Source organism: Neoarius graeffei, chromosome 3, assembly GCF_027579695.1.
Source record: "Neoarius graeffei isolate fNeoGra1 chromosome 3, fNeoGra1.pri, whole genome shotgun sequence".
Lineage (NCBI taxonomy): Eukaryota > Metazoa > Chordata > Actinopteri > Siluriformes > Ariidae > Neoarius > Neoarius graeffei.
In genome coordinates, this window is record NC_083571.1 from 75,354,677 (window position 1) to 75,373,159 (window position 18,483).

General features: G+C 43.7%; 1 protein-coding gene across 5 annotated transcripts in view; it reads right to left on the bottom strand.

The window, feature by feature from the left end:
• Window positions 1-1,250: 1,250 nt before the first annotated feature.
• The window catches only part of selp (selectin P), a 48,087-nt gene continuing 30,854 nt past the window's right edge, over window positions 1,251-18,483 (bottom strand). For 4 of the 5 annotated variants that reach the window (XM_060917334.1, XM_060917336.1, XM_060917333.1 and 1 more), the window contains 4 exons: window positions 2,560-2,745; window positions 2,223-2,432; window positions 1,808-1,927; window positions 1,251-1,703 (listed from right to left, as the gene is read on the bottom strand). In XM_060917334.1, coding sequence (XP_060773317.1) covers window positions 1,639-1,703; window positions 1,808-1,927; window positions 2,223-2,432; window positions 2,560-2,745 — 581 coding nt within the window. In that variant the 3' untranslated portion in view covers window positions 1,251-1,638. Of the gene's footprint in view, window positions 1,704-1,807; window positions 1,928-2,222; window positions 2,433-2,559; window positions 2,746-2,888; window positions 2,959-18,483 lie in introns of those variants that run through there. The other variant, XM_060917337.1, reaches the window with a different exon arrangement.

Sequence of the window (18,483 nt, forward strand, 5' to 3'; positions counted from 1 at the left end):
TAAGTTAATGTTATTCATGTTAGTGTAACTCTGTTCTTACATGCTAACTGTGTCCATGTTAACTAGCTATGTGTTAATGTTAGCCATGGACAAGGCTACAGCAACTTGGTGGGCAAATCCATAGAAAGTTATTTGACTAACTAGACTAATAGCTATTGCAACGTTATGTAATTTGCAGCTAATTTGAGTAATAGCTATTGCAATGTTATCGCTAGCTCTAAAAGCACAGACAACTTCATTGCAAACTTTCTCTTGGAATAAAATGTTTACATACCACAATATGTTTCCGCAGGTCAGATGGCGAGTTTTTGTAGGCCATGATGTGGTTCATTTTAGGCAAACAAAGCAAACATTTAAAACAAAATGACTCTTTAATCTTTTCAGAAAATTGAAACATGGGTTCTAGGTATGGCCACAGGTGCGTGCATTCTCCAGAAGAACCGCCTCCTTTCATTCTGCAATTGACTGATCGTGTTCAAATAATGCTGCTGAGAAATCATTGAACTTGATTTTATACAGTCTATGGATATGTGACCCTAGTGATTACTGATAGGCTGTCTCACTGTCACCTGTGGAAATAAAAATCACGTTTTAGAAAAGAAAAGGAAAAAAACATCCACTTTCAAAGCTGCTTCATAATAACGAGTAACGAGGACCTTGATAGGAATGTAGTGGAGTGAAAAGTACGATATTTGTCTTTCAAATGTAGTGAAGTTAAAGTCATAAGTTTCCAAAAAAATAACAATACTCAAGTAAAGTACAGATACTCAAAAAGTGTACTTAAGTACAGTACTCAAATAAATGTACTTTGTTACTGTCCACCTCTGAGCAGCAGGTAGTTTGAGATGTCGGGGAACTCAACCGATGGATAATTTTCCAACTCATAGGAAAGATCCTTCTTTCTTAATGTTTAAGTATCTATCCCACTGAGTGGTTTCTATATCCACTCCTTTTGAGTGTATTTCTTGGTTTTAATAACTTGCTTGTTTGCTGTACACAAACCTGGCAATAAGTTCTTGTGTTAATTGACCAGACTTCACTTTTGACTGAGAATGCCCTGCATGCAAGGTTTTATGTTGGCTTCTAGCACATCCATACAGTTTTAAATACAATACCTACAATTAAAAGCTGCTTGTTTTATTGCATTTATTTAATTTCTGGGCTCCCATCTGTAACAGGGAGTGATGTTGCATTTCATTAATACACTTTACAATAGATTATTAGATTCTGATAGAATAGATGAGCCAAAATAATTGGGGAGCTTTTTTTAATGGGCTTTTTTTAATGGGCCCTGACAAGTATGAATAGGTGGGCCTTACAGTAGAAAAGCTTAAGAACGCCTGTACTAAACCACACTTGATAGCCATAAATTAAAATATAATATCTAAACCAAAATATAATATCTAACCAATTATCATTATGTTATCTCATCTAGAGAAACACAGAAAGGTACAATTCCTTGGATGGCTTTATAAAAACAAAATTAAAGACTGATCAAATTATTACTCTTGTATTCATATTTCAGATTCTCAGGAAGACAGTTAACACAATGGTAAAGTTTCATCTAATCAACAGTACAGAAATGATCATTTCTTTTCCTAGTACATAATAACTTATTGCATAATTTCCATAAAATGGTTAATTTTCTTCAAATACTGGATTTAGAGTTCCATCCCAGGCCGAGTAATCTGGAGTGAACTTATCTGCAGCAGAGGAAATACACAGATATATGAACAGTTTGTTCCTGACATGTAAAAATAACATTTAAAGAATGAACCTTTCAGGAACATGTAAGAAAGTCTCTTACTCTTGTTGAACTGGCGCATTAACAGGATGACCAATCCCACCATAAGCAGCAGGCCAAGAGATGCTGCTGCTCCTATTGCACCATATACAAGAAAGGCAGTACCTAAAGGCATATCCTCCACTGAAACACACACACACACACACACACACACACACACACACAAAAGACCCTTATTCTGATGTAATATAAAATCAATATTATAACATGGTTGGATTCCTGATTTTATCCCACACTAAATGGATTCTGTATATATTTAGAGTTAAATATATAATATAATATATAATGTATATAATGAAATCATCTACATCTATCTACATTTTTCATGCTTTTAGTGTTTTTAGTACAAGTATTTGGAATGATTATGCTTTGTGATCAAAGAAACCCAGGAAGAATAGTTCATTGTAGAAAGGCTTACTGATGCAGGTAGGCAATGGGTCAGTCCAAAGTCCAGCTGAAGTACACAGCAGGTCAGTAGATCCATTCAGCCTGTAGCCTTCAGGACAGCTGAACACACAATCGGAGCTGAAGCTGAAGTTGCCCCTTGGATGGGAGCAGTTCATAAAAGGGACAGGGGTGGAATCCGATTGAGATAGAGGTGCCAGCAAGAGGGATTCACACTGAACAACTGTACAAATGTGTGAGTATAAAAGAAAATGAAAGATAAATAGATGAGAGAAATACTATAGATATTCCTTACTTTGCTTCCTATGTATTTTTAAATTTTTTTTTAATTTTCGATTGAAACCATTTACCATTACAAGAAGGTATCTCATAACTCCAGGTTCCAGCAGTTGTACAATTCAGCTTAACTTCCCCTCCGAGCAAGTAACCATCTTCACATCTAAAACTACAGCATGAGCCATAACTGAAGAGGGAGTGAGGGTGAAAGCAATTCATCCAGCCTTTCTCTGGACTGGACAGCAAAGGGCACTGTTGAGCTGCAGGGAAAAACAAAGTTAATGCCGAGAAAAAGTGCTTACACAAACCCAGTATAAAGCTACACCTTCACACATTGGTGTGTATGTTGGAATGGATATATACCATAAATACTGATCTGATCAGTATACCTTCATATACATACCTGCTTATAAATGCAATAGTTGATTTTTTTTACAACCCCAATTCCAAAAAAAGTTGGGACACTGTGTAAACTGTAAATAAAAACAAAATGCAATAATTTGCAAATCATGGAAACCCTACATTTCATTGAAAATAGTACAAAGACAACATAGCTTTCAACATAGCAAACAACAGCTTTCCTGGTTTCCGCTTCCGGTTGAGAGTACGCTGTGCACATTCTGGCTGCCGCTTCTCACTGGAGCTTTTTATTTTATTTTCCTTTTTGTTTTACTTTTTTTGTGTTTGTGTAGCTTGATGTTTGTTTTTTGTTTGAGTGTTTTGTCCACTGGTTGTGGTGAAGCTCCAGACCCAGTTTTGGGCATCGGTTCCCTCCAGGCCGTGGTTCGCTTTTGATGATGCCTGTGCTCCTGGCTGTGGACTGCAGTAAGCTCGTTGCTCTCTTAACATCGTGGTTGTCCAGGACTCTGTGTGGCAGTGCTTCTGTGCTCACTTTGTGGATCCATGGTGCGGTGTTCTGAGTGATGTTGCCCGGTGGCGGTGCAGTGGCTGTGCAGGTGGTGTGGGACTTATCTTCATGCGCATTTTAGTGGGACTGTGGCAGCTACACCATTGGAATGACATCCTGACCTTCTTTTGGTGGACTTTTTTTTTAACTGTAAAGCGACCTTGGGTATGAGAAAGGTGCTACAACCCCGATTCCAAAAAAGTTGGGACAAAGTACAAATTGTAAATAAAAACGGAATGCAATGAAGTGGAAGTTTCAAAATTCCATATTTTATTCAGAATAGAACATAGATGACATATCAAATGTTTAAACTGAGAAAATGTATCATTTAAAGATAAAAATTAGGTGATTTTAAATTTCATGACAAGACATCTCAAAAAAGTTGGGACAAGGCCATGTTTACCACTGTGAGACATCCCCTTTTCTCTTTACAACAGTCTGTAAATGTCTGGGGACTGAGGAGACAAGTTGCTCAAGTTTAGGGAGAGGAATGTTAACCCATTCTTGTCTAATGTAGGATTCTAGTTGCTCAACTGTCTTAGGTCTTTTTTGTCCTATCTTCCATTTTATGATGCGCCAAATGTTTTCTATGGGTGAAAGATCTGGACTGCAGGCTGGCCAGTTCAGTACCCGGACCCTTCTTCTACGCAGCCATGATGCTGTAATTGATGCAGTATGTGGTTTGGCCTTGTCATGTTGGAAAATGCAAGGTCTTCCCTGAAAGAGACGTTGTCTGGATGGGAGCATATGTTGCTCTAGAACCTGGATATACCTTTCAGCATTGATGCTGTCTTTCCAGATGTGTAAGCTGCCCATGCCACACGCACTAATGCAACCCCATACCATCAGAGATGCAGGCTTCTGGACTGAGCACTGATAACAACTTGGGTCATCCTTCTCCTCTTTAGTCCGAATGAGGGCGTCCCTGATTTCCACAAAGAACTTCAAATTTTGATTTGTCTGACCACAGAACAGTTTTCCACTTTGCTACAGTCCATTTTAAATGAGCCTTGGCCCAGAGAAGACATCTGCGCTTCTGGATCATGTTTAGATATGGCTTCTTCTTTGAACTATAGAGTTTTAGCTGGCAACGGCGGATGGCACGGTGAATTGTGTTCACAGATAATGTTTTCTGGAAATATTCCTGAGCCCATTTTGTGATTTCCAATACAGAAGCATACCTGTATGTGATGCAGTGCCGTCTAAGGGCCCGAAGATCACGGGCACCCAGTATGGTTTTCCGGCCTTGACCCTTACGCACAGAAATTCTTCCAGATTCTCTGAATCTTTTGATGAGATTATGCACTGTAGATGATGATATGTTCAAACTCTTTGCAATTTTACACTGTCAAACTCCTTTCTGATATTGCTCCACTATTTGTCGGCGCAGAATTACGGGGATTGGTGATCCTCTTCCCATCTTTACTTCTGAGAGCCGCTGCCACTCCAAGATGCTCTTTTTATACCCAGTCCTGTTAATGACCTATTGCCAATTGACCTAATGAGTTGCAATTTGGTCCTCCAGCTGTTCTTTTTTTGTACCTTTAACTTTTCCAGCCTCTTATTGCCCCTGTCCCAACTTTTTTGAGATGTGTTGCTGTCATGAAATTTCAAATGAGCCAATATTTGGTATGAAATTTCAAAATGTCTCACTTTCGACATTTGATATGTTGTCTATATTCTATTGTGAATACAATAGTTTTTGAGATTTGTAAATTATTGCATTCCGTTTTTATTTACAATTTGTACTTTGTACCAACTTTTTTGGAATCGGGGTTGTATATAAATTTGACTATTATTATTATTATTATATGAAATGTTGAAACTAAGAGCTTTTATTGTTTTTGAAAAATATATGCTCATTTTGAATTTGATGTCAGCAACACGTTTCAAAAAAGTTGGGACAGGGGCATGTTTACCACTTGTCCAGGATGGTTGGAGATGGATGTATGTGCAGAAGATATTTATTAAAAAAAGTGCAATCAGGCAAACAGTCCAAATTGGCAGGCATAAATCAGAAATGGTAAACAAGCAGTCGGTCAGACGAGGCACAAACAGAATATCATAGGCACAAAGACAAAATCAAAGGACTAGGAACAGGAACTGAGAAATCAGGAAACAACGCATGGCTTGGTAATGTGTCGAAACAACTCACTACTTCGCAACTAAAGTGTGTATTCAGAGTCCTTATATAGGCGCTCTGATTGCGCCTTAATCCAGTGCCAGTGTAAGTCATCAGCAGTGCGTGCAGGAGTCCATTTGTAGTGCGCGCTGTCCAGAGCACACACGAGTTTCAGCCAGCATGCATGGGCATGACAGACCCCCCCCCCCCCCAAAGAGCTCCCTCCGGGAGCTTAAATCTGTCTTCCATGGCCCCAGGGATGAGGGCCTGATGCTGGATGCCGTGCTATCAGTGGTCCACTCCGGGCCAAGGTGGCACTGGATTCTTGGCTCAGGTGGGGTCTTGGGCTCAGGCTCTGGACAGGACCTGGATTCTGGACTGGATGTGGGCTTGGGCTCAGGACAGGACTTGGACTCCGGATTGGATGTGAGCTCAGGCTCAGGACATGACTTGGATTCCAAACATGTGCATGGGCTCAAGCTCTGAACAGGGCATGGGCATGGGCCCGAGCTCTGGACAGGACTTGGGTTCCAGACAGGGCTCTGTCTGAGTACTGCTCTTGCCCTTGTTGAAACTCAGTGCTGCGACAATGACGTCCTCATGACCCAGCAGGGGAACAATGTCTTCATAGCCAGGCAGTGGCAGGGTGATGACGTCTTCATACTGTAGCTGGGCAGTGGCAGGATGACAATGTCTTCAAAGAAGTTTGGGGCAGAGGCTGACCTGTAGGCCTCTGGCACCAGTTCTGGCACTGTCTCTGGCTCTTGCGCTCTGGCTCTGACTCTGGCACTGGTTCTGGCACTAGCTCTGGTGCTTGCTCTGGCTCTTGCGCTCATGCTGGCACTGGCTCTGGCTCCAGCTCTGGTTTGGGCACTGGTTCTGGCACTGGTTCTGGCTCTAGTTCTGGCTCTGGTGCTAGCTCCAGCTCTGGTACTGGCTCCGGCTCTGGCTCTGGTTTGGGCACTGGCTCTGGTTCAGATGCTTGCTCTGGCTCTGTTGTTGGCTCTGGCTCTGGCATTGGCTGTGACTCTGGCTCCTGCTCTGGTGCTGGCTCTGGCTCTGGTGCTGGCTCTGGCTCCAGCCCCAGTTTGGGCCCTGGCTCAGGTACTGGCTCTAGCACTTGCTGTGCACTGGCTCTGGTTTGGGTGCTGGCTCTTGCTCTGGCACTGGTTCTGGCTTTAGTTCTGGCTCTGGTTCTGGCTCTGATGCAGGCTCAATTGCTGGGTCTGGGATTGGTTCTGTAGCAACAACCTCCCATGCTGCTGCTGTGTCAGCCTTAGGAAGGAGCTCAGGAGCAACGGCCTCCTCCACTGCTGCTGCATTGGCCTCCAACTTAGTAGCTCCCCAAAAAAAATTTAATGGGGGTCCTCACTCTCCAAAGCCTCATACAAGAACTATAGCATTACATGAAAAGACTGCAAACTACGGAGGCACGGGTGTTCCACTCTTACCAGGTAATTGGCCCATCAGCGTGCTCATCCCATGAGCCACTTAATCATGCAGCTGACCCAGACAAGTTCTGGAGGCTTGGGCTCCTCCAGATCAGCATAAAAGAAGGCACATTGTAATGTGAATCACTTGGAGTGATACTCCACTTCATCGTAAGGTGCTGGGGTGTCTATCCCAAGTCACTCCCAGAGAAACACAGCTAGGGGCTGAGGCATGGAAACCTGGGCATGGAATTGAGGGGTGTGCTGGTTGACTTCTGCTACATCCATGTTTAGGTGAAGTATTCTGTCAGGGATGGTTGGAGATGGATGTATGTGCAGAAGATATTTATTAAGAAAAGTGCAATCAGGCAAACAGTCCAAATCAGCAGGCAAAAATCAGAAATGGTAAGCAAACAGTAGGTCAGACAAGGCACAAACAGAATATTGTAGGCACAGACAAAGACAGAATCAAAGGACTAGGAACAGGAATTGAAAAACCAGGAAATAAAAAACAACGCATGGCTCGGTAATGTGTCTAAACAACTCACTACTTCACAACTAGAGTGTGTATTCAGAGTCCTTATATAGAGAGCAAGTGTGAGATTCAGCCAATGTGCATGGGTGTGACACCACTGTGTTGCATTACCTCAACTTTTAACAACACTCTGTAAACATTTGGGAACTGAGGAGAACAATTGCTGTAGTTTTGAAAGAGAAATCTTGTCCCATTTTTGCCTGATATACAGTTTCAGTTGCTCAACAGTTCAGGGTCTCCTTTGTCATATTTTGCACTTCATAATGCACCAAATATTTTATATGCGAGACAGATCTGAACTGCAGGCAGGCTAGTTTAATACCTGGACTCTTTTACTATGGAGCCACACAGTTTTAATATATGCAGAAATAAGTTAGGCATTGTCTTGCTGAAAGAAGGAAGACTTTCCCTGAAAAATATTTTGTCTGGATGGCAGCATATTGCTCTGAAAAGTGCATATAGCATTCAGCAATAATGATGCCTTCCCAAATGTACAAGCTACACAGGGCCGTAACCAGGATTTTTCAAATACCGAGGTCAAACATTGCGATACATCTTATTTGCAAAAAAAACACGTCCTAATATGGTGACTTTTCATACATTTTGGAAACGAGTCAAAATCACAAGCCCAACAAGATGAACATGTAGGTGAACATGTTTATTTTAACAATTTCAAAACTGCACGATCACAAAAGTATTTTGTGTGTGTGTGTGTGTGCGTGAGTGAGTGTGGGTGAGTGAGTGAGTGAGTGAGTGAGTGAGAGAGAGAGAGAGAGAGAGAGTTTGAGTGAGTGATGGAGTGTGAGTGAGAGAGAGAGTGTGAGTGAGTGAGTTAGTGTGAGTGAGAATGAGTGAGTGAGTGAGAGTTTGAGTGAGTGATGGAGTGTGAGTGAGAGTGAGTGAGTGAGTGAGAATGAGTGAGAATGAGTGAGTGAGTGAGTGTGAGTGAGAGAGAGAGTGTGAGTGAGTGAGTTAGTGTGAGTAAGTGAGAATGAGTGAGTGAGTGAGTGAGTGAGTGTGTGAGTGAGAGAGAGTGTGAGTGAGTTAGTGTGAGTGAGTGAGAATGAGTGAGTGAGTGAGAGTGACAACGCAATCTAGCCGAGCCTGAATGGACTTCAATTGCTTTTTAAAAAATATATGCCCTTTTCAATAGCAAAATACTAGACGGTTATTGGACAAAACCGACTAAAACGCTACATTTGGAGACTGAGCCTCACTGGAGATGGGAGTCAATAAGAGGGGCGGGACAAGACTTCCCGAGAGGAGGAGCTGTGAACGTGGCTGGGCTGTTCATGATTGACAGAAAGCAGTCAGAGGTGGTACATCATGTTGAAAATAAAATGTGAACATAAGTTTGCTACCCGTTTTCATTTCCGTTCGAAAATACAACCAATGATCAAAACAATAGTGTCTTGGGTTCACGTTAGCCTATAGTCTGGTAAGTTAGCAAAATAGCTCAAGTCTCATCAGTACCCAATAACTTCATAAACAACAGGTCACGACTGTCCAGCCTTTTCTGATCTGAAACGCACCAAATCAAATTGAGACGAGAGAGACAGAATAAAAGAGTTTGTGCCGCCTGGAAAGCGAAAATCCTATCTAGCTAAGTGGCTTCGACTGTTGTTGCTTGAAATGCTAATTAAAATTGCACTGTTAATGATCATAAGCATTCCGGACTGGCAAAATTAACTCACCTTCTTACCTCTTTCTTTTTCTCTCACTTGTTGACTTTCCAAAGCTGAGTTTGGTTTGTTTTAGTGTAGTAGACTTCTTCATCTTATGTCAATTTTCAGATTCCACGACTAATTGACAAACTGACTGGCTGCGGAGTCGGACCTTGATGAGAACACTTCTCAACTCTTGTATATCCCATGGTGCTTAGCTGACTATCGGGAGGCTGCCTAATATGAAATGTTTCCAATGTCGGATATTTCAGCTTCGTTTAAAAATGATTATGTGGACTTTATTTTTAGACAAACAAATGAGAACAGGGGGATGCAAGCTGAATTTAGAATTTTCCACCGATCAAAGTCAGAACGATTTTCATCATATATTAATTTCACATTTCTGAGTGAAAAAAAAAATACCGTGGGAAAAAAATGCCGAGGACATGACCTCGGTGTCCTCAATGGTAGTTACGGCCCTGGCTACACATGTCATGTGCACTAATACACCCACATACCATTACAGATGTTGGCTTTTGAACTGTGCACTGAGAACAAGCTGGATGGTCCCTCTCCTCTTTACCCTGTAGGTCGTGGTGTCCATGATTTCTAAAAAGAATTTCTAATTTGGATTCAATTAGATCTCGGGACAATTTTCCACTTTGCCTCAATCCATTGTAAAAGAGCCCAGGCCCAGAAAAAGTGACAGTGTTTCTGGATATTGTTTATATATGGTTTTAACTTGCATTTGTGGATGCAGTAATGAACTGTTTTCACAGACAATGTTTTTCTGAAGTGTTCCTGAGCCCATACAGTGATGTCCATTACAGACACATGTCTGCTTGTAATGCAGTGTCGCCTGAGGGCCTGAAGATCACAGGCATCCAATGCCAGTTTTCAGCCTTGTCTCTTGCATACAGAGATTTCTCCAGATTCTCTGAATCTTTTAATGATATTATGTACCATAGATGATGTGATCCCCAAATTATTTGCAATTTTACATTGAGGAACATTATTCATAAATTGTTGCACTGTTTGCCCACTCAATCTTTCACAGAGTGGTGAACCCCTCCCCATCTTTACTTCTGAGAGAATCAGCCTCTCTGTGATGCTCTTTTTATACCCAATCATGTTACTGACCTGTTGCCAATTAACCAAATTAGGGTTTTGGGGTTTTTTTGCATTACACAATTTTTTCAGTCTTTTGTTGCCCCTATCCCAACTTTTCTGAAATGTGTTGCTGACATCAAATAAAAAAAGCATATATTTTTCATAAATAAATAAATAAATCTCAGTTTCAACATTTGATATGTTGGCTTTGTACTGTTTTCAATGAAATATAGGCTTTACATAATTTGCAAATTATTGGAGTCTGTTTTTATTTATGCTTTACACAGCAGCCCAACTTTTTTGGAATTAGGGTTGTACCGTATTTAAATATGTTTATTTTAAGGTATTTTACTTCACTACAATTTAAATTACCTCCTTTACAGAGTAAAACAAGTCTCCATGAACTAAGTGTCAAGGAATGACGTGATCTTCTATGCCAAGAAGACAGCAAGTCAGCTGGTTCATGCCAGGCACTCACAATGAAATGCTGCAGAAGTGAAATTGAGTTTTTTTTTTAAAAAGGATATACTGTTAGGGTTTTGCTGGGATTCGAACCTGGTTTGTTGGAGTGATAATCCAGCAAACCCCCACTAGGCCACCAGGGGGATGACTCAAATGCAGAGGCGTGAGGCGGAAGTAGAAAAAGTATCAAAAGGTTTATTATACTATATACACTATATACAGGGCAAAACAAAAAAACAAAAACAGAGTATAATCCAATACTGGGAAGACAAAGGGAAAAATAAAATATCAAAAGTTCAAAGTCCAAAAAGGAAAAGGCAAAAATGCAAAAGCTCAGAAGATCACAAAAATAAAAATATCCAAAAGGTACAAAACAAAAGCCAAAAAACCAGAAAAGCAAAGTACAAAACAAAGAACACGGTACAGAGGAAACTGGAGATAAACATAACAGCACAAAGACTCCGTGACAAGAGGACTGAACTCAGGGGTATAAATACACAAACTAATTAAGGACACAGGTGAAGATAATTAGGACTAAACAGGCAATTAACAAAAACACAAAACACAGGAACAGTGGCGGCCTCTAGAGGCCAAAATAAACATGACATGAAAAGGAAATAACAGCGGCCTCTAGAGGCCAAAACAGTCCTAGTCCTAACAGGACCCCCTCCTCTAGGAGCGTCTCCTGACGTTCCCAGGGCGATCCGGATGGGCCGAATGGAAGTCCCGACACAGTTCTTTATCTAGGACATCCCGAGCAGGAACCCAGCAGCGCTCCTCAGGACCATAGCCCTCCCAGTCCACCAGATATTGCAAGCCGCCGCGGACCCGGCGGGAGTCAAGCAGGCGATGCACAGTGAACACAGTCTGCCCCTGGAAGATGCGGGGGGGGGGGGGGGGGGGTTCCTAGGGGCAGGGGTATACGTAGACGTCAGTACGGGCCGCAACAGGGAAACATGGAAAGTGGGGTTGATCCTCAGAGTCCGGGGCAACTGGAGCCGGTAGGAGACAGGGTTCACCCTGCTCACCACCTTGAAGGGGCCAATGTAGCGAGGAGCAAGCTTGCGGTTCTCCACTCGCAGCGGAAGGTCCTTAGTGGACAGCCAAACCCGCTGCCCAGGGCGGAAAGTGTGTGCAGGTCTTCTATGGCGGTTGGCCTGAGTCTGGTTGGTTCTGGAGGTCTGGATGAGGGTCTTCCTGACCTTGCTCCAGGTCTTGCGACACCGTCTCACATATTGGTTGACTGAGGGCACTCCCGCGTCCTCCTCCTGGTCCGGGAACAGAGGTGGCTGGAACCCGAATTGGCACTGGAATAGCGACAGCTTGGTGGCCGATGACTGCAGGGTGTTGTGGGCGTACTCTGCCCATGGCAGCCAGGTGCTCCACGATGTCGGGTTATCCATAGCCAGGCCTCACAGGGTGGTTTCCAGGTCCTGGTTGAGCCTCTCCGTCTGACCATTGGACTGTGGGTGAAACCCAGAGGAGAGGCTGGCAGTGGCTCCGATGACCTTGCAGAACCCGTGCCACACTCGGGAGGAGAACTGGGGCCCTCGGTCTGAGATGATGTCCTGTGGAAGACCAAAGACTCGGAAGACATGATTAAACAAAAGTTTCGCTGTTTCAAGAGCAGAGGGGAGTTTGCACAGTGGTATGAAGCGGCAGGCCTTGGAGAATCTGTCAACTATGACCAAAATGACCGTGTTACCTTGTGACTCAGGGAGACCCGTGATGAAGTCGACTGCCACGTGAGACCAGGGACGCCGGGGAATGGTCAGAGGATGCAGGAGGCCCTGGGGACGCTGTCGTGGGTTCTTGGTTCTGGTGCAAACCTCACAGGACAGGACAAATGACCTTACTTCCTTCTCCATGTTAGGCCACCAGAAGCGTCTTTTCAGGAAGTCCAGGGTCCTTCGAGCTCCCGGGTGGGCAGTGAGAGGGGAAGAGTGACCCCATTGGAGAACCTTGGCCCGGGCTTGATATGGGACGTACAAGAGGCCCGGTGGCCCCGTCCCAGGACCGGGGTCCTGGCGTTGGGCTCGTCGGACAGCCTCCTCAATACCCCAGCGGACAGGGGCCACAATCCGGGACACAGGGATAATAGGCCCGACTTCATTCTCCCTGTTAGTGGCAGAGAACAGCCTGGACAGTGCGTCAGGTTTGGTGTTCTTGGAGCCGGGGCGGTACGAGAGGGTGAAGTCAAACTGACTGAAAAACAGGGCCCACCTAGCCTGTCGAGGGTTAAGTCTCTTGGCTTGCTGGAGGTACTCCAGGTTCTTGTGGTCAGTCCAAACCAGGAATGGATGTTGCGCTCCCTCCAGCCAGTGCCTCCACTCCTCAAGGGCCAGTTTGACCGCTAGCAGTTCTTGATCCCCCACATCGTACCGGGACTCCGCAGGACTCAGGCAGTGGGAGAAGTAAGCGCAGGGGTGCAGCTTTCCTTCCAAACGTTGAGAGAGCACCGCGCCGACACCACTGTCCGAGGCGTCCACCTCCACAATGAATGGTTGGGAGGTGTCCGGGAAGACCAGAATGGGTGCCGTGCAGAAGCGGTCCTTGAGGTCTCTGAACGCCTTTTCCGCCTGAGGAGACCAGACATAAGATCCACCTGTCCCTTTGGTGAGGTCTGACATGGGTGCTGCCACAGAACTGAAGTTCCTGATGAACTTGCGGTAGAAGTTAGCGAATCCTAAGAACCGCTGAACCTCCTTAACGGACTTGGGAGTAGGCCAATCCCGGACGGCCAGGGTCTTGGCAGGGTCCATTTGGAGTTGGCCTGTCCGTACAATAAATCCCAGAAAGGAGACCTCGGGAACATGAAATTCGCATTTCTGGGCCTTGGCGAACAGATTGTTCTGTAGCAGCCTCTGGAGAACCTGGCGGACATGGTGGCGGTGCTCCTGCACGGTCTTGGAGAAGATAAGGATGTCGTCGAGGTAGACAAAAACGTACAGGTTAATCATGTCCCTTAAGACGTCGTTGATTAGGGCCTGAAAAACAGCTGGTGCGTTGGTGAGTCCGAAGGGCATCACCTGGTATTCGTAGTGCCCAGACGGGGTGTTAAAGGCAGTCTTCCACTCGTCTCCCTGTCGGATACGGATGAGGTGGTATGTGTTCCGTAGGTCCAACTTGGTGAAGACGGTGGCGCCTTGGAGCAGGTCGAAAGCAGTGGACATCAGCGGAAGGGGATATCGGTTGCGCACAGTGATCTTGTTCAGGCCCCTGTAGTCAATACATGGTCGGAGCCCCCCATCCTTCTTGCCGACAAAGAAGAAGCCGGCACCAGCAGGTGAGGTGGAGGGTCGAATGAACCCAGAGACCAGGGCGTCTTTGAGGTATTCCTCCATGGCCTTGCGTTCTGGCTGAGAGAGGGAAAACAGTCTGCCACGAGGAGGGGTAGTCCCAGGGAGCAAGTCGATGGCACAGTCGTAGGCCCGGTGCGGAGGAAGAATGGCGGCCCTGCTCTTGCTGAATACCTCCTTGAGATCCCAGTACTCTGTGGGAACTTGAGATAACTCGGTGAGATCAGGGGGCTCGGCAGGAGACACAGGAGAGCTAGAGAGCAGACAAGAGGCATGGCATGCAGGGCCCCATTCCACAACCTGGCTTGTTACCCAGTCTATGCGAGGGTTGTGGCGAGTAAGCCAAGGAAGGCCTAGAATAACTGGGAACTCAGGTGAAGGAATCAGGTGCAGGGATATTTCTTCCTTGTGACCTTGAGACTGGAGGAAGACTGGAGAAGTAACTTGGGTGACTCTTCCATCACCTAACGCTTGGCCATCGAGGGCAGACACAGACAGTGGGACTTCAAGAGGTGCAGTAGGAATATTGATGCTTTGGGCGAAGTGAATATCCATAAAGTTCCCAGCCGCCCCTGAGTCTAACAAAGCTTGACAAGAGTGGACAGACTCACCCCAGGAGATGGAGACCAGGATGTAGATTCCTTGGCCAGGGAGTCCGGGAGAGAGGGTAGGCCCCGTCACAACCCTCCCTCGGCTGGACGGGGCGGTCCTTTTCCCAAGAGTTCGGGACATGATGCTCGGAAGTGACCAGGCTTGCCACAGTAGATGCAGCACTTGTCCCTCCTTCTGCGCTCCCTCTCAGATGCGGAGAGGCAAGTACGACCCACTTGCATGGGTTCTGGACAGTCACTGAAGGAGGTAGACGGTCTCCAGGTAGAGGTAGGGAGGCTGGGGGGGCTCAAGGCTTGGTGGCGTTCTCTCATCCTGTTGTCCAGATGAATAGCATGTGAGATGAGGTTTTCAAGGTCACTTGGGCATCCAATAGAGGCCAGACCGTCCTTGATGGGGTCAGACAGACCATGGTGGAAGGCTGACACCAGGGCAGTCTCGTTCCATCCACTTACTGCTGCGAGCGTTCGGAACGAGATGGCGTAATCTGCGACGCTTCCTCCTTGCCGGATGGACATGAGCTTTCGGGCTGCGTCGGTACTGATGTCCGCCTGATCGAAGACCCGAAGCATCTCTTCAGAGAACAGCTGGAAATCAAGGCACTCAGGTCCCTGTCTTTGCCAGATAGCAGTAGCCCAGGCTCGCGCCTTACCAGCTAATAAGGTGATCACAAAGGCAATCTTGCGGCGATCCGTAGTGTAGGTGGTAGGCTGAAGCTCAAAGGTGAGTTGACACTGGGTAAGGAACTCTCGGCACTCACTGTGCTTGCCATCGTACCTCTGTGGTACAGGAAGGCTGGGTTCGCAAGGTGAAGAAGGCAGCAAGGCAGGAGGCACAGGAGCAGGAGCGGGAGCTGGATCAGGAGATGCAGGCAGAGATGTCAGCTGTGCCAGGGTTTTCCCGATTTGCTGAAGCAGTTCCTCGTGGCGAGCAAGGGCCTCACGTTGGCTGGTGAGCGTACGTCCATGAGCGTCCATGGTTGCTCCGAAGCGTGTCAAAGCTGCCATAACTCCCTGAAGGTTGGCCGGGTAGACAGTTGAAGCAGCCTCTGCTGAGTCAGTCAGGACGGAGTCTTTCTGTTAGGGTTTTGCTGGGATTCGAACCTGGTTTGTTGGTGTGATAATCCAGCAAACCCCCACTAGGCCACCAGGGGGATGACTCAAATGCAGAGGCGTGAGGCGGAAGTAGAAAAAGTATCAAAAGGTTTATTATACTATATACACTATATACAGGGCAAAACAAAAAAACAAAAACAAAGAGTATAATCCAATACTGGGAAGACAAAGGGAAAAATAAAATATCAAAAGTTCAAAGTCCAAAAAGGAAAAGGCAAAAATGCAAAAGCTCAGAAGATCACAAAAATAAAAATATCCAAAAGGTACAAAACAAAAGCCAAAAAACCAGAAAAGCAAAGTACAAAACAAAGAACACGGTACAGAGGAAACTGGAGATAAACATAACAGCACAAAGACTCCGTGACAAGAGGACTGAACTCAGGGGTATAAATACACAAACTAATTAAGGACACAGGTGAAGATAATTAGGACTAAACAGGCAATTAACAAAAACACAAAACACAGGAACAGTGGCGGCCTCTAGAGGCCAAAATAAACATGACACGAAAAGGAAATAACAGCGGCCTCTAGAGGCCAAAACAGTCCTAGTCCTAACATATACAAGACCTAAATGAATCTGAATCCCAATCATGTTCATCTGAGGCTGAAGTTGAACATGAAGAAAATCCTTGACCACATTTAAGGGACCGATTCAAGTCCATGAAAGGCAACAGCTTCATTGTGCAGTGTAAACTTTTGCCTGCCCAAAAAACGGAGTGACAGAAGTTTCAAAAACTCTGGATCTAATCTGCTCAAGCATATGCAGGTAAGTTAATGAACTGTAGCCACTGAATTTTAAATGTTTTCATGATATTAGCCAGTAGCTTTGCTGATGCTTTTGATTCGCAGGGTATTGATATAGCAAATCATTTTTTTGTGTGTGTTTGTATTAGCCTGGTGGTCTAGAAAACATTTGCTTGCTAGTTTTGCTTACTTAAGCTTAAGCTACATCTGTAACATAGACATGACCCTTCTGGCTCAGTTAATGCTATGTTTGTTTGATCTCAGATCTCAGAGGTTGTCCCATGTAGGAATAAAAATGATAGGAATAAACATTTTAATACGACCTAATCTTTCCTGTTATGAGATCCACTTGTGTTTTTTTTAGTGGGTAAGTTAATTTAAAGGAGCAAAAGTAATTCCTTGTTTTCTTCTGTTATCATTTCTATTCTGAAGATAGCATGGTACAGAAATCCATCAGTACTTCTGCTAGTTGAGGTGGCATTGTAATGTTGCTCAATATTACTCACTTGAGTTCCAGGATTTGCCTCATTCTATGTTCTGGCTTACACTCTAAAGGTAAATGTTTAAATCATTTTTGATTCTGTTCCACCTTTGCCCTCAAGCCTTTCATTGCTGCTTACAAAAACTTTATTAATGTGGTCACATATTGACATGTTTGATTTTAATTTGTTTGTATACTTTATTTTATATTATGTTTATTTTTCTTTCAGTTTTTTTAATTGCATTTATTTCATGTTTACTTATTTAACTGAACTTTTTATTAAAGTGTTTTATATCACTGATTTTTTATTCCATTAAAATATTTATACAAAGTTTAGTTTATGTTTTAATTTAATTTGTTAATGCACTTTATTTTATAAAAGAGATCTGAAATTAAAAATAACGTTATATACAATGCTCTTGCCCTGATTGCATTGAATGGAAAAGGTCCTATAGAGAACCTTTCTGAAAATGGCATTGAAATATGCAATTTCCAAGCATTTCAGCTTATTTTTTATGACATTTATATTGGTATCAAATACCACTTGCAAGTGGATCATGTATATGCTGACAGTTTATAACAGCATGTGTTTAGTGTCTGACAGCACCAAGGAGTGTTTATTTTGATAGGGCAACAACCTTGGCTATTATATTAGGCTATTATAGGTCTACACTAGAGTCTGTCAGATACAGATCTAGATTTTAAATATATTAAAACACTGGGATATTTCCAACATATAGATCTCTTTACAAACCAATAATATAAAAGGAAACTTAAGCATTAGGCCTAGATCTTGTAAAAATATTCTTAAAAATAATATATACTTACTGTGCAGAAAGCTTTGCCTGGATGATTTTTCACAGGCGGTGTTCATAGAAATGCAAAAGACTACTCTTTATTGAACTTTGTTTTAGAATGCACATGCTTTCTTTTCTTTGGTGTACTCATACTTGGCCTATCATAATCTGTCGTAATGACACAAATGACCAATTGTGCGCGCGAGATATAAATTACGTATGGTAGAGATCAATAATTATAAAGATTAACTTACATATATACATGCAGAGGTGGACAGTAACAAAGTACATTTACTTGAGTACTTAAGTACACTTTTTGAGTATCTGTACTTTACTTGAGTATTATTTTTTTTGGAAACTTATGACTTTAACTTCACTACATTTGAAAGACAAATATTGTACTTTTTACTCCACTACATTTCTATCAAGGTCTTCATTACTATGAAGTGGCTTTGAAAGTGGATGTTTTTTCTTTTTTTTTCTAAAATGTGATGGTTTTTTCGCAGGTGACACTGAGACAGCTTATCAGTAATCACTCGGGTCACATCACATCCATAGACTGTATAAAATCAAGTTCAATGATTTCTCAGCACCATTATTTGAACATGATCAGTTGATGGCAGAATGGAAGGAGATGGTTCTTCTGGGGAACACACACACACCCATGGCTTTACCTAGAACCCATGTTTCAGTTTTCTGAAAGGAATAAAGAGTCGTTTTATT